Below are 24,932 nucleotides of genomic sequence, written 5' to 3' on the forward strand. Positions count from 1 at the left end.
TTCCTTCCTGAAACACTCAATATGTTGCCCATAAGAACATTCTTATTGAAAGCAATTATGGGAAAATATGAAAACTAAAATTATTCATCCCTTAAAATGATAGCTCTCTCAATTATGCTGATCACCTGGCTTCAATACTTTGAGCCACTTACCAGAAAGAATAACACAGCATGCAATGTCAGAAAGACAGATTTACATATTTGTTTAAAGTGGCCCAAAAAATGTGGAAGCCATGGGATCAGTGTGACAGCCAAGCATCCAAGGGGCTCAACAATAGAAGCTCGGGTAGAAGAGAATGTTAATATCTGACATGCAGGTGACCTTTGCATTGTCCCATAGAGCAACACTTCTTACTAGTTTGCTCTGTTGCTCATATTTAATTTTTTATATGGCCAGTGAAAAGGCAAATTCTTTTCTCTATCAAATTACCAAAATACTTACATTGTCCTTTACTAAGTTGGTAAGCTTCTGAAAAATTTTTCAAATCTGTCTGTTACTGTTATTCACATATAGTCATATTCATAAAAGCCAGGTTTTGGGTTTTATTATTTTCTATCCCTTTTATACAGGTAGACAATTTAAGTAATATTGCACATGAGCCAGCTTACTACAATAGATCTGCAGATGTGTGTTTATAATTGTAAGGCAGCCAAGTGCATGCTATTGTTATTAGCCCAAGGAGACTTCCCTCCATCCTGCTGGTGGCTTACCGCAGAAAATAGCAAGCTCCTGGAGCCATGGAATATATTTATGTGTATAGCAGTTCTTTATTAATTATTCATTTCAGTGGAAAGACATATTTGCCAAGGAAGCATTCTGGGGATATATATATGTGTGCAATGAATTTAAAAATCAAGTAAAGACATGATAAAAAGCAAGGTCAGTCTTTGAAGTTGTCTGACCATCAATGTGAAGTAAGAATATATACGTCTGCAAATAGAATTTCCAAGCAGGTTCTGGCTGCAGAAGACAAGATACAGCCACCCAAAAGCCCTCCAGCTGTTGAAAGTCCCAGCATAATACTCAACTAACACTGAGCTAATCCTGCATTTATTAGTAAAGCAGTTCTAAATTATCACAAAATGGTTTCTATAACTAAAACAAAACACCCTATATATGCTATAAAACATACAAATAATATTCATTTGTAAAATACCCTATATAATTAAAATAAACCCCAAAATCTCACTCTTTTGTATTCCTTTACATTCTTGTACCCCTGTATGTAATGATTTGTGACTGCTTTTTGCTTGAAATGGCTTAAAATACTTTTTTGTTTCAATGGAAATGTGCAGCCTGCTCTACCAGCTGTATGTTGGTGTAGCTGCCAATACTTAGTCCTCACAAAAACTTGTATTGCAGGGAGAGTGTGTTTACCTAAATCTGTGATGAGTGTTGATTACCAAGCACAAATACTTATTAGTCCTGACTTATTAAAGCTCTCCAAGACTGGAAAAGATAGGCGATCATCGGAGAAGCTGGGTGATCCAACAAAGCTGCAATGGATTTCTAAAAAATCATTTGCTATTATTTGACAAATGTTTTCAGTCCTGAACCAGATCAGTTCCAGGTTTGCTGGATCACCCAGGTTAAACCATGATGGTCTATCTTCTCCAGTCTTCGTGAGCTTTAATAAATCAGGCCCATTTTCATCTTTCTGCAAAATTCCACAGAAAAATGGGAGTAATTATTAGTGATATTCATGAAAACAGAGGTGTTTTATTGTCTTTATTATTATAATATATTTTTGTGACTTATAATGGCCTTATAAAATATATAAACTAGGGATTTATGGGAAGAAATGAATTTAAAATTAATCAGAAACCATTATTTCTCCTAACATGTACAATGACTACACATACATATATTAATGTAGAACCAAGGCCTCCAATTGAAAATAAATGTGATGATGCAGTCACCTATAAATCAGTCTACAATTAAAGCTTTTAGTCCCTCTGAACACTCCCATAAACACCTGTTAGGCCTGCCTCTAAAGTCGATCTTAAGGGCAGCACGATGGCTCAGAAGTTAGCACACTGGCCTTTGCAGTGCGAGGTAACGTGTTTGAATTTCGGCCAGGACTTTATCTGCATGGAGTTTGCAGGTTCTCTCTGTGTTTGCTTCCTCCCAATATTGACTTTAGGCTGTATTAAGGACATATGACAAAGGTAGGGTCATTAGATTGTGAGCCTCTTCGAGGGACAGCTAGTGACATAACAATGGACATTGTAAAGTTCAGAGTTCAGAGCAGAGTTGCCACTCTCCAGTAAGCTGTGCATACTCGTGCACAACTCCTGCAACAAGAAATGCTGCAGAAGCTTTGACTATCAGCACTGTCACAGCCAAAAAAAGAAGCTTTTTCTGAAGACAAAACGGTGTTAACATGGCCATTTAGTAATGTTTTAGGCAAATATTGAAAATCTACCAAGGGTTATTAGTTCTGGTCAGTTAGAAGTTTGGTTATCTCTACTAATGTTCCAATTGACTGTTTTATTGATTTTAAAAGAGCTGGTAGACAGGTAGCAGGAAAAAGGATTGGGTGGGAAGAGAAGCCATGGCCATATGTTGGGCACACACAACTGAAGGTACATAGAGGAGAAACTGAAGAACAGCCATGACGGTCACCAATTATTGCAACTCATTGAAGTCCCCGATTTGTAAGAAACAATTTGTGTTAAATATTTCCAAATGCCTAAATTGGAGTAAGAGTTTAGGACTAATTGCTTGTGTATTGGTAAATTCACCATTTCCATCTGTTCTCGTCCAGCATTTCTACGCACGGTTTTATATCTTTAATTCAGTAAAGATATCCCTTTACACCTTGTTTGTGTAACTACTTATACTCCCTTGCTTGCCCCACCTTTACCTTGGAACACTGAGAAACAATATTTACCTGAAGCTAAGTCAACATACCTACAGATTCTTCCAAGAAACAGCTTCTTCCTGATGGCAGGTAGTGACGTAAGTATGGACTTTGTAGAGAGCTGCGTAAAATGTTGGCACTATAAATACTGTGTAATAATAATAATAATAATGGCATGTAAATATAGTGAGGCAATTCCAGAAATCTGACTTCTACCCGGATAAGGACACTTGTAAACATTGCTCGATAGAAAACTTCCTTACTGTGTCTTTAGCAGATTTACATACTACACAATTGCAATGTCTTCACACTATCAATCAACATGTCAGAGAGCAGGAAATACAGGAAAAAAAGGTACATAGGTCCAAAACAGTTGGCATCTCATTGTGTGCATACTGCAAAGGCAGACAACGGTGATCACTGAACAGTCCCTAACATTTTCTAACTTGATGGAAAATGGTTGAATGGCCAGATTCAAATCAAATCCTTCACTTCATGTGTGACCATTGTACCATTAGCCAAAAAATATTTGGGGAGGTCACAGAGATACTCCACTTTGTATTGCCCGTTGTGTTTGGTGAAAGAGCTGCCAGAAAACTTATCTCATCAAACCAACTGTTATCCTAAATAGAATCTGTGAACAGGAAGGTGGCTAAGCAGCCCTACATTCTGCAAATCTACTCTCTGCCATATAAGAGTTATCCCCATGCCATATAAGAGTTATCCCCATCATTTATATCTTCAAACGCTGCCCTAAAATCCACTACCTAACCTTCTTCCACTCTACCCTACCCTACGTATCACAACTTTTTGCTTCGTTTGATAATTATTCCATGTTTATGTCTGCTGATCAGAGTTATTTATATGTTTGGCTCCAAGAATAATAGCTATGTATGTGAAAATGTTTTGGCCAGATTCAAATCAAATCCTTCACTTCATGTGTGACCATTGTACCATTAGCCAAAAAATATTTGGGGAGGTCACAGAGATACTCCACTTTGTATTGCCCGTTGTGTTTGGTGAAAGAGCTGCCAGAAAACTTATCTCATCAAACCAACTGTTATCCTAAATAGAATCTGTGAACAGGAAGGTGGCTAAGCAGCCCTACATTCTGCAAATCTACTCTCTGCCATATAAGAGTTATCCCCATGCCATATAAGAGTTATCCCCATCATTTATATCTTCAAACGCTGCCCTAAAATCCACTACCTAACCTTCTTCCACTCTACCCTACCCTACGTATCACAACTTTTTGCTTCGTTTGATAATTATTCCATGTTTATGTCTGCTGATCAGAGTTATTTATATGTTTGGCTCCAAGAATAATAGCTATGTATGTGAAAATGTTTTATTTCAATGCTCATTGATAAACCAAGCAGTAAATTACCTTATGTAGTGGCATTACCATAGTGGTAATATTAGGGTGCAACCTTTATTACATATTGAACTTCATATAATAAATTCTGCTCAGCACCGAGCCAATGAATGGTGTAACAGATATCCTTGTCTTAGTAGGTAGGAAACATACTTTTGTGTACTCCATAAAACTCCAGGCATCATATGAGTTATAGATAAGTTGTATTCCCTTGCACAAACTAAAAAAAAAAACAAAACATCTTTTTGTTTATATGTTTGAAAGCAGACTATCCGCTGGGTCTGTGGAGATTGCTAGGGGAAGTATGGGGGAGGATATTTTTCCGCTGTGAAAAATATGCCAACGCTGTCCTTTCCAGTGGTATCTAGCAAGATTCACTTATTTACCATAGCAACAGTAATGATATGAGGCGAGAGGAACAAAAATCGGAGTGCTACAAAAAGGGGAATTGGCTTCTTCCGTGCACTGAAAGCAGAGAGCCCCAAGAGACCACACACAAGCCTTTCGCCAACCTATGTGCTTGCTACTGATGCTGTGAAAATAGCTCAGCACGATAATGTGTGCGTGGAATACCTGTCATTTTAATAGCGTTCTCTCCGCTCACACACACACGCAGAAATACACACACGCTGTTCACAATCCCACCCACAGTCACAAGAGACGAACTACTGGCACAAAGCTTTGAAATAACAGGTTTAATTCCATCGATTTTCTGCTTCTTGCAAGCAGACAAAACTATGTTTTGATATGGGAAGAAAATAATAATAATAAAAAAAAAAAAAAAAAAAAAAAAAAAAAAAGAAATCATTTTTTACAAAACCCAGACGACACTGCTGACCTGTGAAAGTTCACTGATTTTCTGTAGTGTAAAGACACAGAGGGATAACTGATCCGTGAACTAAGACCATGTGGGAATGAAATCATTCAGGACTGCCAGATTGATTTAATTTATTTTCTGATCGGATACCTCTCAACATGATCTGGACAAATTGCTCCAGTCTGGTTTATAAAACAGTCCATGACTAAATACCTGTGTTTTTAGTATTGTATTGGGGTCTGGAAATTGCACAGTAACTGATTTAAAGATTTTAGGCTTAGCTACATACTGGTGAGTTAACTGGCTTTCACCAAAAGGGTCTTAGATTAGACGTTAGAGACATATGGCCATGGTAGGGACATTGTGAGCTCATCTGAGGGACAGTTGGTGGCTATGGACTCCATAAATCACAATATGTCTGTGCTATATGAACACATTATTGTTATAGTGTTCACAACTTTGAAATGGTGTCGGAGACCAATACCTTTAGATATTTTACATATGGTTAGGATGCCAAGAAATATGCCAAAATAACTGAAAAAGCAAAACGTTTTACTTGCCAAATCATATAGAATTTAGACACAATGGTGAGACTTAAACAATTGATATGGAGAGTGCTATTTGTTGTTTATTTCATATTTTGGGACTCGTTTTAGACGTTTATACACTGGTGGGCCATTATCGGCTTGAATTGAAAGATTAACAGTATTTAATATTCATAATATTAATAATGTATTTACTAAATACAATCTCCAGTGGGCAGGGCTTGCTTTTTGGAAAATACAATAAAAATGTTATCATTCAAACATACCCAATATATGTATTTGATGTTCTTCCTTCACCCGTGAAAAGACATCTGGCTGCCAGAATATCACCAGGACGAACATCAAGAGAATGTTCCACAGGGTAAAATGCCTAAAAAATAATTGATTCCTTATGTTATGGGGTACCTGTTCATGTTCTGCAGTGTGTCCTTCAGCTAACCTCTGATTCTTATCGATTAGGACATCTATATGAATAGCAGTTGACAATATTTACATTAGCACTCATGCTAAAAACTGAAGCAGTTGTTGAAATCCAAATGTCCTACCTGTGGCAGTTGAGGGCTCTGTCTTCCAATTAAAGTCCACTTGCCATTTCGGACTCTGTACCCACTAACAACTTGACCTAAAAACACAACATTTATTTATAACATTTATTTACAACACTTTATGATTATGATTATGTCAGCATTAAGGAGACTCACCTAACTGATGAGTGTGGACTCTGTAGGCAAATGGGTACATTGCAGGCTTTTCATAAGCACAAGCAATATCGGCGTACACTGCTAAAAAACACATACAAAAAAATATGTTAACACAGTAATGCATGCCGATTTATGCACAAAAACTACAAAATCTAAAATGATATAATTGAAAGAAGAGTCCTCGAATTTATCTGTGCGTCAGCCTGTAATTCCCTGCATAACACTAATAATTGGGGAGGAGCAGCATTGTAACCATCGGAATTCTATTTCCTTATGGGGGGTTGTCATTGAACAGTTTGCCTCCTGGAGAGAGGGATAACCTTACCAACCAGCCACAGCTTATGGTATGTTGGTAAGCAAACTGAACTGCTTGGAGCCCAACTCCAACAATTTTAGCACCTACCCTATAGCCAAGTAATTGAACAAACTAACCAGTGTTCACCAAGTCAGTAAGTAAGTAATGTAACAACGTTGTAGAACATTCATTTAAGACACTGCCATGTTAATTATTTTTCTGCAGTTTCCAGACACCAGAGTTCTGTCTTCTTACAACTTTTATGCAGAGGATAGGCGCTCTCTGCAAAAGTGTTGGAGAGGTTCCAAAACCATAGATTTTTCAGTGCACAATTCTCAGCAATAAAAACAAGAACCAAAAATGTAAAAAGTGTATTGTCTGTATGCAAGTGGTAAAACTATTTGAGAAAATAGCTTTCTTTCTTCATTTTGTATTACTGAACCAATATTCTTGTGTCTCTAGGTTTTTTAAAATCTTATAAACAAGAAATGGTCATTAAATCATAATTTATTACAAAATTAATTTTTTTTTTACATTTTATTAGCTGAACATATAGACATCATTTTGATAAAATGAATAGCAGTTGGGAGTTTGTCCATTCAGTAGTAACTCATCTGAAAAAGGTAGTTTTTGAAAACAAGTCCTTTTGGTAAAAACTTCTTGGCTATCTGTAGGATGGGCGTTCTTTCCATTGGTCAGCAATGTAAGACACATTTTTCCCCCCCGAGGATCACTACACTAATGTACTGTGAGCTGTGGATCTAGTAATGTAATAGGCAGTACCTGAAGACCAGAAACATTTTTCATGGGTTCCCTCAAAAAAATATTGAGAAAAGTTGTGTACATTTAATATTGCAAACTGTAAACTTATCCAATGTTTTAAACACCAACACAGATTATTTGCATTAAAATAGCCACAAGCACACAAAGTATTAAAAAACAAAAAACAAAAAAACAAAACAAAAACTAAAAGCTTTCTTTGGAAGCAGCCAGGTTAGAAATGTAGGATCCAGAATTGATACCACTTAGTGACTGGCATGGAACAAACAAACTGACAGCAGTGATTACATGATTACAGAAAAGTTGGGGCCACAATACAGGGGCACTAGATAGTTGGGGCGTAATACAAAAACAATGAAAAACTAGGACATACTAAGGAGTGGGCACTGGAAAGTATGGGGGTGGGGGATGTAGATTTGATGATAGAAATCCAGTAGCCCCAATTATTCTATGGCAACAAAAACTAGGAACACCAAATATGTTATGTGTTGCCCCAGTTTACTCGCCCACAGCTTCAAAAAGTTCTGGGAATAGCAATGGATAGTAAACAGGTTACTAAGGAAGGATAAAGATATCAGAACAGCAATGGCCGTTCAATGGTCAAAATGAAGGCAAGAATGTCAGCCCAATATTTCTATCCAGATTCCCCTTTTTTTATTATATCAATACTTATTTTCATTACGGACATACAAACAATGCTTTTCACAAACATGTAAATTCAGTTAGGGTAACTGTAGATAGTATTTTCTTTCTGACGGTAATCACAAAATAAATTAATTAAAAATAGGATTCGATACAAGAAGACATCTGAAAATGCCGTATGTAACCATAATACATGGGATTTTGTCTGTGGCTACACTTTGTGAAAGTTATTGTTAAATTATTCATACTATAATGTATCCCCCGTTGTACATTAGTAAGACATAAAAAGTCACTAAGGAGTTTTGTGACCACATAAAGACAAAGGGCTCTGAGCCAACTGCTATGATATACCAATACTCATCTCTATTTCCATTCTACCTTTTCAAACTGGAAGTTTGGGTCTTCAGGATAATACTTTGTTGCCTGAAAATACTTTGCTTCATCAGTATTCTCATATTTTCTTAGGCTAGGTGGGAAGAAGCTGTAGTTGGGTGGTGGCCGGTTACTGATAAGTGTCGGGTGTTGTGCCCAGCTAAAAGGGACTGAGGAAAACATTGTCCATGTAAAGGGAGTTTCACATGTTTTTCAACCTAAATAGAAATATTTACCCTCTGCCCCCTCACTTCTCCTATACCCATTACTCTGGCCATCAGATCAGTCAGTTACCTCCCTTAAGGTATCCATACAACTAGATAATTTTTATTTGATTAGACGTTGGATTCAACAACAAAAAAAATTGTATCAAACCAAAATCTGTTACAAAACTCCGAGCAGTCAATGGGAGTATTCTTCAACTTTTAAAACACAGTTCTGCTGGTTGAAATAGCACATTTTATTAGAATGCCAGATGTGCTTGTTGCTGGATGTGGAGAGGTAAGTTATCTTGCAAAAAAGTCAAACACCATTTAAGTGCCCATTTATCAACCTGACTGACGTCCATCTTCTTTTATGTTGCTTTGATATAGCAAATATTATTAATATTACTACACAGTAAGTATTTATATAGCCCCATCATATTACGCAGCGCTCTACAAAGTCCATAGTCATGTCACTAATTGTCCCTCAAAGGGGCTCACAATCTAGTGTCTCTACCTCATATGTCATACGTCTTTATTACAGTCCAAAGTCAATTTTGTGGGTAGCCAATCAACCTAACTGCATGCCCCCATTCTTCCTAGCACAGCCAGGGTATTGCTTGAGCTTTCTCTCCTAAGCTATGTCTGAAGCTCAAGAGCTCAAAGCTTTTTATTTCCTATTTTGAATGGACTGGACTGAATAAATTAAACTCGCTGCCATTGTTTTTTTCCCAGCTGTTTCCCTTTTGGAGAGGTCCACTATTACTCCCAGTAGAGGTAAATAGGAAAAGAAAGAGATATCCTGTCTTAGATAGCTGTCCCCAGAATAACTGCCCAAGTTGAAGGATTTTCCCTATATTCTTGTTCCAGATACAACATTACCTTTTTCATTATTTTGGATTTTCCTAAATTTATTGCCAGTGACCTTGATTACTAAGATAAGTACAGAGAGTGTTAATCTCCCCAAAAAGGGGACATCCTAACACCCACACAACAGCTGACGACTAGAGCAAGTTTTGGCTTTAGGCATATTGTAATGTTGCCAAGTAGACATATATAAAAGAGATTTATATAGAAGGGGCAATACCATAGGGATAATTCCTATTCTGGTATAAGGCCAACTTTTTCTACGATGGGAAACGGATTTTAAGAACTTTCAGACGTTATCAAATATACTGAAGATAGATAAGTTAAAGAACCAACTTAAGGTACGATTTACTTAAAGGAACCAATTTTTCCTAACCCGTGTTCTCTTTAAATATCCAACCAGGACCAATGAGTAGTAATATATTTTATGATTCTCCACAACCTGACAAATACTTGAAGTGAGCACAAAGCTGGAGTGAAAATTAATCCTTCTGTAAATCTATGACTAAAGCCTCTTACATTGTCTTAATTCCTGCTAGTATTACCAGCCTACTGCTGGCTGGAATAAGCAGCCTAATCAAGATGAAGATCAGCCATAGATGGCCAGACTTCTCATCAATATCCAACTGAGATGAGACTGTCAGTTTCCCAATTGTTGCCCTGCCACATCTGTCAATTCACTCTAAAACAGCAGGCTTTGTGTAGTGTGAAGTTAAAACAGTTCTTCACCTGCTGTACAATATAACAATTTATCACAACACAATCCAGCTAGTAAGCACAGAAGTATAGTAAAAAAAAAAAAAAAAAAAAAAAAACACTTGCCAGGTTTTCTGGTGGAAAATCTGTCTCATAGAAAGCACTTATGGTAACCAGTGTTACCTACTGCCCTGCTAAAATCAGGTAACACCAGTACACCAGTATACAAATTGCATGGCCTGGGAAACAATGACAAATCAGGTTTCCTTGCTTTTTTTCATTTAAATGTCAAGCCTTGGGCCTTTTTCCTCTTGATTTAAAGACAGCTGGGCACTACATGAACTTCCAGCCACAATAGACCATACCCATTTGCAACCTGCCAAATCTTCAAAGAATATTATATTACTATTAAGTGTTAATGTTACCATTAGAACTAGTTCAACCTGTAAAAGATTGTTTGCAGCATGCAAAGAAATGTTGGAAGTGAATAGGAAACTGTTGGCAATTCTTCTGTAATTTGAGAATGGCCTCTTTACATCCCATTTTCAAAGTCAAAGGTATCAGCTTTTGGGAAAACAATATATCAGCTTTTGGAAAAGTATGTCCCGCAGATTACATATCAGTCTTACCTTACTATTTTTGAAAGCTAATCGACTTCCTGTTTCTTACGTTAAAGACGTGAAATGCTTCATTAGGGAATTGATTTTCAGACAGCTTATATTATGAATAAAAGAGACAAAGCCAATAACGATAATTGTGTAATTTTCTTAGTTTTATTAAAGAGGAATTTTTGGCTTATATTATGCGGATTTCGAACAGCCAACAAACTACTACTGTACAGTATGAAACACCTAATGAAATATAAAAGAACCACCAGTGACTCAATTGATTCTGCAGCGTTGAAACCGGCAATACTTTTGGAATGAGAGTTTTTATTATAAAATAATATTAATGTTTTAGAAAACAAAATTATTATTTTGAAAGGTAATGCAGAAAGTGACATGTTCATTATTTATAATATAAAGAGATAAAGGTTTAATACAAAATGAAGTCGGAATATGCCAGGTGTAATAATCCGGGGCAGTAGATCAGTTTTTTACTTTTTAAAGCTTCACAAAGCGTACCTATGCCCCCCTTCCTAAAAAATGTACTACCATTGAAGCTTATCAGTCCTAAAATATGGTGGCTGTATTCATTTTATTAAGTTTTTTTTTTTCATTATTTTCACCTAGAGAGCCTGTCACTAACTAAGTATACATGGAGGACCAGTGCTGTCACCCCAGGACATTAGGTGTGTTAGGACCACAAAAACAAACCTCCCCCATACCTCAATAAAAACACAATGGAAAATGGTGTTCTGTAGTCCATATAAGTGAACTAAACAAGGTTCATAACAATGCTTGAGATTTCAGAGAAGTACAAGTAGTGCACAGAAATTTAAAAACTCAATACAATTTCTGAAATGATCGAATAGAATCTCATTTTGAAGCCCTATTGTTATCAACTAGAATTCTCATATGTCTACACATTGTAAAACATATACCGGTACCTCTTCCTTCTAGAGGTCTGTTGCAAAACTGTGAGTGATTTACCATCATCTTACATGACAGAAGTAATTCAATGCATCCAGCAACCAATTACCAGCAAGTAACCTGTGCTGTTTCTAGGCCACTCTTAGCCCCAGGCAGGGAGAAAAGCAGTCTTCTCCCCAAGGACAGCATGTTACAATGTATTTTCATAAAAAACAATGCTATAGCCTATATGTCAGTGCAGGAAATCCAAATGCAATAAAGCATTAGATGCAGTCAGTTTAGTAGTGTAATACCCCAAGATATCTTTATGTTGTGTTTTTACAATAAACCTAAAATATATTGATCACTGTGTGTACCTAAATAAACCCTGACACCAGAACAAATAAAATTTAAGTGTTTGTAATTTAGATGGTGCCATGACAGCATCATCAACCAGATTAATACTGCCTTCATATTAGACAGAAAAATAATTTCTTTATTTAATTTCATTCTTTGTTTCTATGCATCTTCCAGCTGTTCCAAAGTGAAAGCTGACAGGAGGATATATGTAAAGAAGAAGAACGCATATCCAAAGCAAATGGGCACCTGTGTTCTTGGGAAAGAAATCCTTACCTTTTTTCTCCGGTGGGATTACAGTGTCCATAGACATCAAAAGATAAATGCCAGCAATCAACGGCTGCCTATTAATAATAAAGCAAAAAAAAAAAAAAAAGTAAAACAATGGTCTATTAAATAAAACAGCCAGCTGCCATCCAAATTTGCTTATTTTCCCCACTCCTTTTTTTAAATTGAACATGACATTTTTTAAATTGCACCATATAAAACCTATAGTAATGGGGATACACATCTTTTTGTGCATTAAAATGTTCCTCCATATTATCTGTATACTTTTACAATATAGATTTTTCATGATGTTTTATCCAATTTTACTCGTTTTGGTTATTTAAACTGGATCCACTGCAAACACCACCAGTGATGATCATGCCAATAAAGTGCTAAGTGCTCTCAAAAACGTTTTGCCATTACATCATGGCTTTTTCAGGGTATTTAGTATATTGGTGTATACTTTTGCAATACTAATCTCAAAATGCCTAACATCCCTTTCACGTCACCTCGTATAGATAGAAATTTAAAGAGATGAATAAATCATTTTTTAATCCGACTCATAATGCAACCTGTAATATATATTTTAATATATATTAATTTCTTCAGGGAGAAATAACACAGTGAGGGAATGAAGTATTTGATCCCCTGCTGATTTTGTACGTTTGCCCCAACAAAGAAACGACCAGTCTATATTTGTAACGATAAACCTATCGTAGCTGTGAGAGACAGAACAACAACAAAAGAACCCTCAAAAACGCAGTGCTCAAAAGTCAGAGCTTGATGTGCATTTTAATGAGTGAAAAAAAATATTGGATCCCCTATCAACCAGCAAGATTTCAGGCTTCCAGGTGTCTTCCCCTGTATGCAGGTAACAAGCTGAGATTAGGAGCACTCTCCGTAAAGGAGTGCTCCTAATCCTCGTTGGTTACAATACCTGTATAAAAGACACCTGTCCACAGAAGCAATCAATCAGATTCCAAACTAGCCACCATGGCCAAGACCAAAGAGCTGTCCAAGGATGTCAGGGACAAGATTTTAGACCTACACAAGGCTGGACTGGGCTACAAGACTATCACCAACCAGCTTGGTGAGAAGGTGACAACAGTTGGCGTGATAATTTGCAAACGGAGGAAACACAAAATAACTGTCAATCTCCCTCGGTCTGGGGCTCCATGCAAGATCTCCCCCCGTGGAGTTGCAATGATCATGAGACTGGTGACAAAGCTACCCAGAACTACACGGGGGGAACTTGATGATCTCAGGGCAGCTGGGACCATAGTCACCAAGAAAACAAGTGGTAACACTGTGTCCTGAAGGCCTAAAATCTTGCAGAGCCCGCAAGGTCCCCCTGCTCAAGACAGCACATGTACAGGCCCGTCTGCAGTTTGCCAATGAACATCTGAACGATCCAGAGGAGAACTGGATGAAAGTGTTAAAGTCAGATGAGGAAAAAATTGAGCTATTTGGCATCAACTCCCCGTTTGGAGGTGAAAGAATGTTACCTATGACACCAAGAACACCATCCCCCACCGTCAAACATGGAGGTGGACACATTATGCTTTGGGGTTGTTTTTCTGCTAAGTGGACAACACACCTTAACCGCATCGAAGGGACAATGGATGAGGGCATGTACCGACAAATCTTGGGTGAGCACTTCCTTTCCTCAACCAGGGCATTGAAAATGGGTCGTGGATGGGTATTCCAGCATGACAATGACTGAAAACACATGGCCAAGGCAACAAAGGAGTGGCTCAAGAAGAAGCACATGAAGGTCCTGGAGTGGCCTTGCCTGTCTCCAGACCTTTATCCCATAGAAAATCTGTGGAGGGAGCTGAAGTTTCGAGTTGCCAAACAGCAGCCTCAAAGCCTTACTGACTTGGGAGAGGATCTGCAAAGAGGAGTGGGAGAAAATCCCTCCTGGGATCTGTGGAAACCTGGTGGCCTACTACAAGAAACGTCTGACCTCTGATTGCCAACAAGGGGTTTGCCACCAAGTACTAAGTCATCTTTTGCGACAAGATCAAATACTTATTTCACTCATTACAATGCACATCAAGCACTGACTTTTGAGCACTGGGTTTTTGATGGTTCTTTTGTTGTTATTCTGTCTCTCACTCCTACAATAAACCTACCATTATACTTATAGACTGGTAATTTCTTTGTCATAGGGCAAACGTACAAAATCAGCAGGGAATCAAATACTTCTTTACCTTATTGTAGGTAAAATAGAAAGCCTTCAATGTACACACAAAGGTGGATTACCGCATCCATCCATTTTAGGAGGATTTTCTACTCCACATTTTTATGGACGTTATTTATAGCAACAAAGGTTACCACTCTATACTCCTTAAAATGAGCTGACAGCAGCTTCAGAGCACTTCCATGTTGAAAAGGCAAACCTTTTGCTTCCTCAGTGCAACATGAATCATTTAACGATGGAAAGCTACTGAAATAAAAGTCTCATGACCTGAAATGGGTCATATCCAAGTCCATCAAATGTCAAAAAACTGCTCTGAAACAGCTCTAACACGAGTGGTGTAACGCACCCCTCCCACACACTCTTATTAAAGCTATTTTAACACAGGTCTATGCATATAAAAAAGGAATGACTTCCCAACCAGAAGTAACAAATACAATATTAAATTTAGTACAAAATCCCAGTTACCTCTCTTGTGTTATCTGTACAGTTACTCCAGTGCAATCTTTATGTTTATCTATGAAGAAAAGACAAAAAGTAACTGACCGTGCCCTGAAACATCAAAGCAAAGACCGTTTCAAATGCCCAGAGAGAAAGCTATTAAATGAACATAGGAAATCTGCCAGCTCAGTCATGCTACTGGCTGTGAGTCATCAGTTCAAAACCCATTTTAATAAACTACACTTTGAAATATCAGTTTGAAAGACCCAGCCTAATACGACAACAATCCATATTACAAAAGGCAAGTTACAAAACACGACAGCCAGGCAGTTGTGTGCCTTTTTCTCTTTATGCTGGTAATAAACCAATACATTACATTATACAGCTGCAACAAAGAAATGAACTATTAACACAAATGTATCTTCCAAGCAACAGGGCCCAGAATATGTCTAATTTACAATAAAAATACTCCAAAGCACAGCAGCATTTTAACAGAAAGGATTTGTCATCACTTTCAGTACAAATTAAACATATAAGTAGCGTGTTCTTTCTTTAGCGCTTTTATTGCCGGAACTATTTTCATGCATATTTTGGGGCAGAAAATTATCTCAATCCCTCCTAAACCCATCCTTACCAAATATTACATATTTTATAAAAGAAGAAAAAAGATCCTGTAAATTAAAATCACACAAACACAGTGTTATCCCCATTAGTTTTGTAAAATATTGAAGAGGTAGTTCCATTTAAATGGATTCAAAACATGTGAAGCCTTAAAACTTCATGTCAATAACTGTTCTTCAATGAGGCCCACAATCTAATGGCTTTACTATAGTCATAGTCCAATATCTCCTACATAGACCAAGGCTGATTTAAGGAAGATAATAACCTACCGGTATGTCTTTTGGTATGTGAGAGGAAACCAGAACATGCATGGCCAATCAACATAGAAAAAGATAGCCGACTGAAACGAAAACTGGGAAAAGATGTGTGGCCAAAACAAAAAAGGATAGCAGTCATCATTGGAGGATGACACTTGGTGGAGGCTATAACATGCAAACATGCTTACGTACTTTGGGAAAACCTTGAAGAATTGGAATTTAGCTTCAAATCAAAAATAAATCTGTTTTTTGACTTGTTATATGTATGATTCTATTTTAACCTCTAATCTGGTTATTCTGCTGACCCAGTTGCTTCACTACTTTGTACATCACTATCGAATATGAAGTTCTAAAAAACTGATTTGTATATATAAGTCTTTACTTGCAAACTTGTTTAATGTCATTCACTCAAACATAGGGGTCAGGATAACGACCAGGTAACAACCATTTGTAGAATTAGAAGTCAGCAATATTAGCCACATTTTATCAAGAGATCTTCTATTTAGAGTGACCCAATAGATGAGCAATATGGTAAATCCTTTCTGCTTAAAGTGTCCCTGCTGTTTCAGACAGTATAAACTTCATTGGGGCTGTGGTTCTCCCTATTAGCTGCTATGTCACTATAAGACACAGTGGCTGCAGTAAGGAACCACAGAACCCAGGAAATGTACTATCCAAAGTATTCACGAGTTTCAACTGAAACATCTAAGACATTTGCAAACAAAAGTTAAAATAGCTAATTACAAAGGCAAAAATAACAATAATTTAACTATACCAAACCTAATTTTATCTGGGTCTGTAAATATATTATTATTAAAACGACAAGGTCACTTTAAGGGATAAGATTTTTGGTGATGAATAGAGGCTGCTTTTGTTAGATTTCCATACTACAAATACCAGATGCATGGCCATTATGCTGACCCTCAGGTTGGGTAGTAGATTGCTGTGCTGAAAAGCTGGAGATCAAAAAAGTAAAAAAAATAAATAGTCTGTCCATCATTTGGGAGATCATATTTGAGTACAGGACAGTGATCACCCCCTCTAACATTTGTTTTCCATTTACTTTACCATCCAGCCTGAGAGTTCTGTACAGCTGTGTCAGTCAATGATATATCTTATTTGTCAGTATATAGTTTATTGCACTGCTTCAATAATGTATTCTGACAGATGAAGCATTGGGTAAATATTATAACAGCTGTCCTTGGTTTCAATAATGTACTGTTCAAGCAAAAGAACCAGTGACTTTACTTGTCCATGTAGGACACATTATAGGAGTACTGCAGCATTGAACAATAAATGTCACACAAACTGAAACATATATGTTAGGAGGTTGTTTTTAGGTATATAAGAAGAACTTTTTTACCCTAGCAATGTTTATTTCCGTGCAGCAAGGAGGCTAGAGGAAAGGCCAGTAAGGTGAAGGTTTGCAAAACTGACTACTGCTGAACAAAGTAGTCACCCGACTAATAACCAGCCACATTGTTGAGATGCCGGAATCACAATACATTGTGTGTGCGCTTTTATATTGGCATGCCAAACATTTTACATGTATATTAAATTACTATTTCAACTTTGCATGTATCTGGCTGTATTATCTTCTGAGACTACAACCTAGAATTAAGACAAGTGCAACCATAGTCCCTTAATAACAGATTTTGTTTGTAAATGCACCCATCCAAAAGACAAAAAAAAAAAAACAACACACAACACTAAAAGAAAGCTAAAACCTACTAATGAAATTTAATGACAATGCGTTACATTAGCTGCTCTCATATTGATCTGCAATTCTTTGTGCGTGCAACATAAATCAGTAAACCTTTGCCAATTACATAGTTCAAGCGACCATTGATGTGTTCTAATATAGTGTAGACAATATTCTAATCATCTCTTGCTTTATCAAAAGGCCTGTTATGTGTCACATTAAGAGGATCAAACTACAATAATTTATTTAAGTACATCACGAGAGATCACAAATTGCTCTTTCTGATCTCTTACATTTAACTACAGTGAACAGAATCCAAGATCCCCTAAAATGAATATTCTTCACACAAGTGGATGGCTAGAATCACTTAAAGGTAAAGAGTTATTGTTTACCAGTTTGTCATATTCATTTTACTGAAGTTGTATTTGCTGGTAGGCAAGTTGTGTATGGTTATTGATTATTCTTAAATTTCTGACCACCCTATCCACTCCAAGATTTTACCTAATTAAACAAATTACATTTTTCTGGGTGTTGCACCATCCTGCAGAGGGTTATTTTTACTAGGTATGGGTTTTAATGTAGCACAAACCATGAGAATGGTAATTCCCAAATTCCCAACAGTGTAAGACTGCACATTCCATGCATATGGAGAGATCAATTGTGCTGATGAATATTGATCAAACAAACAGTGAGAGAAAGAAGTATTTGATCCCTTGCTGATTTTGTATGTTTGCCCTGTGACAAAGAAATGACCAGTCTATAATTGTAATGATAGGTTATTGTAGGTGCGAGAGACAGAACAGCAACAAAATAACCCTCAAAAACCCAGTGCTCAAAAGCTTGATGTGCATTGTAATGAGTGAAATAAGTATTTGATCCCCTATCAACCAGCAAGATTTCAGGCTCCCAGGTGTCTTCACTGTATGCAGGTAACGAGCTGAGATTAGGAGCACCCTCTGTAAGGGAGAGCTCCTAATCCAGGCTTGCTAAGGTACCTGTATAAAAGACACCTGTCCACAAAAGCAATCAATCAGATTTTAACATAGCCACCATGGCCAAGACCAAAGAGCAGTCTAAGGATGTCAGGGACAAGATTGTTGACCTACATAAAAGCTGGACTGGGCTACAAGACATATCTCCAAGCAGCTTGGTGACAACAGTTGGCGCGATAATTCGCAAATGGAAGAAACACAAAATAACTGTAAATCCCGCGCAGTCTGGGGCTCCATTCAGATCTCCCCTCGTGGAGTTGCAATGATCATGAGAACGGTGACATGAAGCAGCCCAGAACTACAGGGGGGAACTTGACAATGATCTCAGGGCAGCTGGGACCATAGTCACCAAGAAAACAATTGGTAACACCCTACTCTGTGAAGGCCTGAAATCTTGCAGAGCCCGCAAGGTCCCCCTGCTCAAAACAGCACATGTACAGGTGCGTCTGCAGTTTGCCAATGAACATCTGAATGATCCAGAGGAGAAGTGGGTGAAATTGTTGAGGTCGGTGAGACAGAACTTGAGCTCTTTGGCATCAACTCAACTCACCGTGTTTGTAGGAGGAATGCTGCCTATAACCCCAAGAACACCATACCCACCGTCAAACTTGGAGGGGACACATTATGCTTTGAGGGTGTTTTTCTGCTAAGGGGACAGGACACCTTAACCACATCAAAGGGACAATGGATGGGACCATGTACCGTCAAATCATGGGTCAGCACCTCCTTCCATCAGCAAGGGGATTGAAAATGGGTCATAGATGGGTATTCCAGCATGACAATGACCCAAAACAAATGGCCAAGGCAACAAAGGAGTGGCTCAAGAAAAAGCACATGAAGGTCCTGGAGTGGCCTAGCCAGTCTCCAGACTGGTTGATAGAGGACCAAATACTTATTTCACTCATTAAAATGCACATCAATCTCTGACTTTTGAGCATTGGGTTTTTGAGGGTTCTTTTGTTGTTTTTCTGTCTCCCACACCTACAATAAACCTACCATTACAATTATAGACTGGTCATATCTTTGTCAGAGGGCAAACGTACAAAATCAGCAGGGGATCAAATACTTCTTTCCCTCACTGTATATACGTTGTATGTATGAACAATAAAGCAAATTCAATCAGGAGCTCTGATCAAAGAGCAGAATATCATATATGTGTGCCAAGTTTTGAGATTAATGACAGATCGGTAATTTGATCTGAGCACAAAGTTGCCAGAAGTTTACCTTGTGTGTAATAGACCTAAAATTGCAAGTCCCCCTTGACTGAATATACACTGTTTATGGAATCCAGACAGGCAGAAAAACACATACTCTAGTGTGATTTAGTGTTCCTTTTTTTTCTTAGAAGAATTCACTATCTTAAAACAGCTGTGGTCTAAAGATGTCCTTAGGGGCATCAAAAACAGGAAAACATTTTGGGGGATTTCTAACTCCTAATTGGAAATTAATTTGCAGTATTACGGTGTCATATGTAACTGACAGTATTTTTGTCATGCATGGTATCTCAAGGCAGGTTTCCTGATGTTGACAACAGTGGACCATGCCTGATATATGTTGGCATGGCCACTTGTAGTCTCCACTGATGGTTTATGACAGGGTGAGATACAGAAGCAAAAATAAGGGGCAGTAGCCAACAGTCTCCTTGCAGATAGTGGGGATTACTTGGAGTCATCAAGGTTGTTTGATAGTATTTTACTTACTTTTTAATTTAAATATTATATATCATGGTATATGTGTTTTTAAGCTATGATAATACATATGGATGCCTCTTGGCTGCAACACCACCCTGATTATTGCCTCCTATCACTACTAAGGCTAAACATGCTGACATCAAACTGTGTCGGAATTTAAGTGAACAGAGTTTTTGGCTTACCCAGAAGTTAAAGCTTTATATTACTTACCTTGGAATGCCTTTGCATCTCCATAATGAACTTGGAGCACGAAATAATGTATCCCAGAGATCCCTCCAACTTTGAATCCAACATCTGAATGAAAGATATTGAGAATAAGAATAAACGTCTTAGTGATGCAACACAAGATGTATAGGAAATGTGCAAGAATGTGTGTATACAATGCATTTCAGTTGATGGATAGTCAGGACATTTTCTGGGGTTTGTCCTTGTTCAAATGACTTTCACCCACTTTTTTTTTTCTTATAGAAGTCATCTCTACCAACAATTTATCAAAACATATCAGCCATGTATTAATGTAGTAGACAGATTTGCGGAAAGGCACACAGCTGAAAAACACAGACAGAAGAAAAATAGGCAGTATAATGCATCTTGTAGGTGCCTTAAAAAGCCTATTAGGACAGAAATATGGGAGCGGTCTATACGGAGTTATTTTGAAGGTAATTGCTCCAGGCAAGTTACCATCATCCTTGATTTTTTTCCTACATGTCAATGAACTAGAATAAGAGTGTGCATATATGTGTCTTGGCACCTTACTACATGAGGGAGATTATTTTATAAACTAGACTGATAATAGGCTTGTCATGATTACCTGGCTGAACATAGCTGTTTTGTTAAAAAATCCTGTGTACAGAGCTCAGCAGCCCAGGCTCAAACCTGCAAACACAACTAAATACAACAGATAAGCAACTTCCCAAATTCAACCTTTCCCTACCCCCTGCTCCATTTAGACAAGGATATGTGGCATCCCAATTAGACAGATTCCTAAAAAACAGCATTTGCTGTCGTCTATCTTTGGACAACCCAAGGTGTCCAGTACACCAGCGTCATAGAAGCATCATATATTAGTAACTTTTCTGTGTGTGAAAAGGGGGGGGGGGGGGGGTGTACAGTAGAGGTAGTCCCGGGAGTTAAGGACATCCGACAAATGGACAACACCTACATACAAACTGGGCTTTCCTGCCCATTTGTGTGCAGGACAGAGGCTTGATGGGGGCGGTTCACATGACTTCTGCAACCTCATGTAACTCTTTAATGACCAAGAAAAACTCTGCAGTTGTTTCTTTTTGCATATCAAAGCACAGCTTGCTCCAGGAGGCAATGTATGTCTAGACTCCATAAAGGTTTGTTTTTTTGCTTTGTATGTGATTAACTTCTGTCCTAATTGCATTTAATAAAATATTGTTCCCAAGAAGCACGTTTAAATAAAAGTTTTAAATGACAAATGTTCACTTTAAAGACGGCTACTGGAACACGAACTTCCGTTCACAGCACCGTTGCTATATGTATATACCCAGCTCTATCCAGAAGAAGCTTTGAAAAAACTTAACATTTCTTTAGCTGCTGCTTATGGATCTGAACAGGAGGTCACAGTTGCTTAGGAAATCATTTTTGTATGAAATACCTTAACTAGACTTTGGCTGGTTTACCTAAGAAGAAATTGTAATTTGTCAAGGTTTCCAAGCTTGTATTGTTTCCTTTATTTATTATTTATAAATGTTTACAACAGAATCATCATATTAGATTACTAAACAGCTAAAATCTTCAACATCCAGATCTCCTGATATGGTAGCCAGTATATTCCAAATGGCACAAGGAGGTAGGAATTAGAATCACTTTTCAAAACATGAATAATTGAACAAGGATGATAGCTCCATTCTTTAATCTCCTTTCCTTGGATCTCAACCATTTCTAAAAGATTACAAACATGGATAGATAGACATGCATGGATAGACAGGCTGCAAAGTTTCTGTAGTCTATGTTTTTACATTTTTAGATGATAGTCTCCAGAATACATACAACCACAGAGGTAATTGAGGGCTTGTTTTAGGTATTTTCACAGTGTGTTCAGTAAATATACATATTTTATTGTGCAGAGTTTGGGGACAGGTTCAAATCTTAAAATGATTCTAAAGTTACTAATTTTATATTTATGGTTATTTTTATTTAATTAAATACAGTCACCAAGGACACTAGTATGCTGATGCTGGAGAAAAAAAAGACAAAATAAAACTCTAAACAGTGGTTTCAATCTTGCTTTAAAGCCATTTAAACCATTTACAATTACAAGCTCAGTTGGCTGCAAAGTACATAACTTGGCTGCCTTTAATTTCCAGTGTAAAAATAACAATTTATGTCAATTTTACAGGCAGTCACAATGAATGGAAAAAGCCCAGAACAATAAAGTGTATGGCACATTTTTGTGTCTCTTAGTAGCATGAAGGCAAATTATATATGGATGACTGTTCAAAGTTGTAATTTTATTACAATGTATAGTTACAAGACTATACACTAGATAAAGAGGAATCAGACATTACACCAAATGTCTAGTTGGAGTATACCTCTCACTATCTCTGTTTTACCACCTAATTAGCACAGCTTTGTAACAATAAAGTCACCTCATTGCTCAATTTTACAAAACATTGTTATGGTTATGTCAACAAAACATCTTTTTTCTGAATAGATTTTTTTTTTTACATAAGCCTTAGCATCTGCTTTATTGCAGCTGCCTTTATTTTATAAAGTTGAAACTACAATATAACCAAACCAAAAATGTTTAAATGCAAGCTGTAAAAAGAAAACTATGGTATTGCTAAAAGTGGTTTTAATACCTGGAAAGACTAAGAAGTTACCTGCTTTTTAAACACTCCTATACAGGTTCAGGGCTGCTAAAGCCCATAAAAAAATTTAATAAAAGCAAGAATGTTAATACTGGCACCTTGTGATTTCTGTATCCTCCTACTAACAAATCGGCACTATAAAGTGACTTCCAAAACCTCCTGCTGGCAATCAGCACCATAAAGATTTAGCACAGGTATCACATTAGCAAACACATTTTATGTTCATATCATGTATGAAGAAATTCTGGTAGGCACACATGTAAAAACTTTGCTTTTAGGTTAAGAACACATGATTTTTGTTATTTATAACTAGGGATACCAACAGCTTTAAAAGCACAGGTAAAAGCTAATAATTGCAGAGCCATCATCAAACCCTCAGTCTAGTGTACACAGTTTTGTGTGAACAGCTTGTCTGCAAGGGCACTGTAACTACAGATAAGCTCATCTATATACCTATGCATAGATACACTTCAATTAATGTATTTAGTGCCAGTTACCTGTTTTAACAAGGCAGCCCATGTAGCTTTTTAGTCAAGCCATGCCCCCTCAATAAATACATGGGATGTACATGTTCCCTATACCGTAGCTACGCCCATTAGGATTAACAGCATTCTGGCAGTGATCTCTAATTAATGCATGAGTGAACTGAGGCATCAAAATATTTTTTTTTAATATCATTAGCTGTGAAGACATCAAATAATAATAATAATAATAATAATAATAATAAGCAAAGGCAGTGTTCAACCTTGTTTTTTTTTTTTTTTTTTAAACTGGGTGGGAAGAAATTGTAGGTGGGTGGCAGACCCTGTATTGTGACCCACCTCTTTAGTAAAATCCCCAAAACAGCCAGGCGGATACTGAAAAGTGCCCGGTGGTGCGGCCAGCTACGGGGGCAGGAGAGAACACCGAAAGGTCTTTGTCATTCTCAATATTTGTGTGTAGTTACTGTACTGCCATTGAAAAAAGATTGTTTATATTGGATATGCAATGATAGATTTTTAAGTACACAAAAAACCTAAAAATATTTGCTGTTTTGCTTGATGTCCCTGGACATATGTTAATGTGTTTAAAATGTATGTATGACTGAACCATGGTGACATCATCATAATGACAGTAAGTTCCTAGTACAAAAATCAGTAACATACCTTTTGGAAGCTTGGTTGGGGGTGCATTCCTGGCCCATGCATACATGATACTGGATTTATCTCTGCAGGTTCCAGCACCACAATCCCTGCAAAACACAAGAACACATCAAGTATTATTTACCTAAGGAAGGAAAAAACAACAGCAACAGAGGCACACTTCTATATTATGACTGTAATACAGTGGGACTTGATGCTGAAAGCAAATTCCAAATATATGAAAGAAGTCGAGTGGCACAAACATATTGGTACAGAAAAGGAGCAAAGAGAATCCAACCGAGCAACTAAGGCTCTTGGCACAGGACACCAGCAAAAACAAATAAATTATCTTCCGATATACATCTCTAATCCATTTATTTGTAATCTATAATGTCTGAAATATTGACATGCAGAGAAGAACAGTCTTCAAAGCTTTAAAATATGTACTTTCAAATGTAACCAAGGTTAGCAAATATACTATAAAAAGTGCCTGCAGACATCCACCTGGTTCTAGATATGAATTTAGGAGGGCATATCTTGTGAAGCAGATTTTTGGGCATTACGTATTTCGCAAAACAAAGGAAAAGCTTTAATCTCATTTCACTGACATGACTGGTATTATATAGGATAATACTCCTTAAAAAGGCTTTGTTTGGGGGGTGGGGTCGCTGAAGTGCAGGAACCTGAATATGTCTATCCAGGAGGGTACACATACCTGCAACACGATTCAAACCCTCCTTTTACAGTTTGAATCTCAGACTGGCTGTTCTTACAGC

The 24,932-nt window shown here is 37.3% G+C and overlaps 1 protein-coding gene across 1 annotated transcript in view; it reads right to left on the reverse strand.

Annotated features, from left to right (window-relative positions):
* Positions 1 to 24,932, reverse strand: part of PAM (peptidylglycine alpha-amidating monooxygenase) — a 105,806-nt gene that overhangs the window by 38,460 nt on the left and 42,414 nt on the right. Inside the window, exons 6-12 of the mRNA XM_072413954.1 lie at positions 24,181 to 24,266; positions 20,406 to 20,489; positions 14,960 to 15,008; positions 12,301 to 12,368; positions 6,302 to 6,382; positions 6,146 to 6,222; positions 5,867 to 5,970 (exon numbers count right to left, since the gene is read on the reverse strand). Of these exons, the coding sequence (XP_072270055.1) occupies positions 5,867 to 5,970; positions 6,146 to 6,222; positions 6,302 to 6,382; positions 12,301 to 12,368; positions 14,960 to 15,008; positions 20,406 to 20,489; positions 24,181 to 24,266 (549 nt within the window). The remainder of the gene's footprint in view (positions 1 to 5,866; positions 5,971 to 6,145; positions 6,223 to 6,301; positions 6,383 to 12,300; positions 12,369 to 14,959; positions 15,009 to 20,405; positions 20,490 to 24,180; positions 24,267 to 24,932) is intronic.

The sequence above is a fragment of the Pyxicephalus adspersus genome, chromosome 6, assembly GCF_032062135.1.
Source record: "Pyxicephalus adspersus chromosome 6, UCB_Pads_2.0, whole genome shotgun sequence".
Taxonomy (NCBI): domain Eukaryota; kingdom Metazoa; phylum Chordata; class Amphibia; order Anura; family Pyxicephalidae; genus Pyxicephalus; species Pyxicephalus adspersus.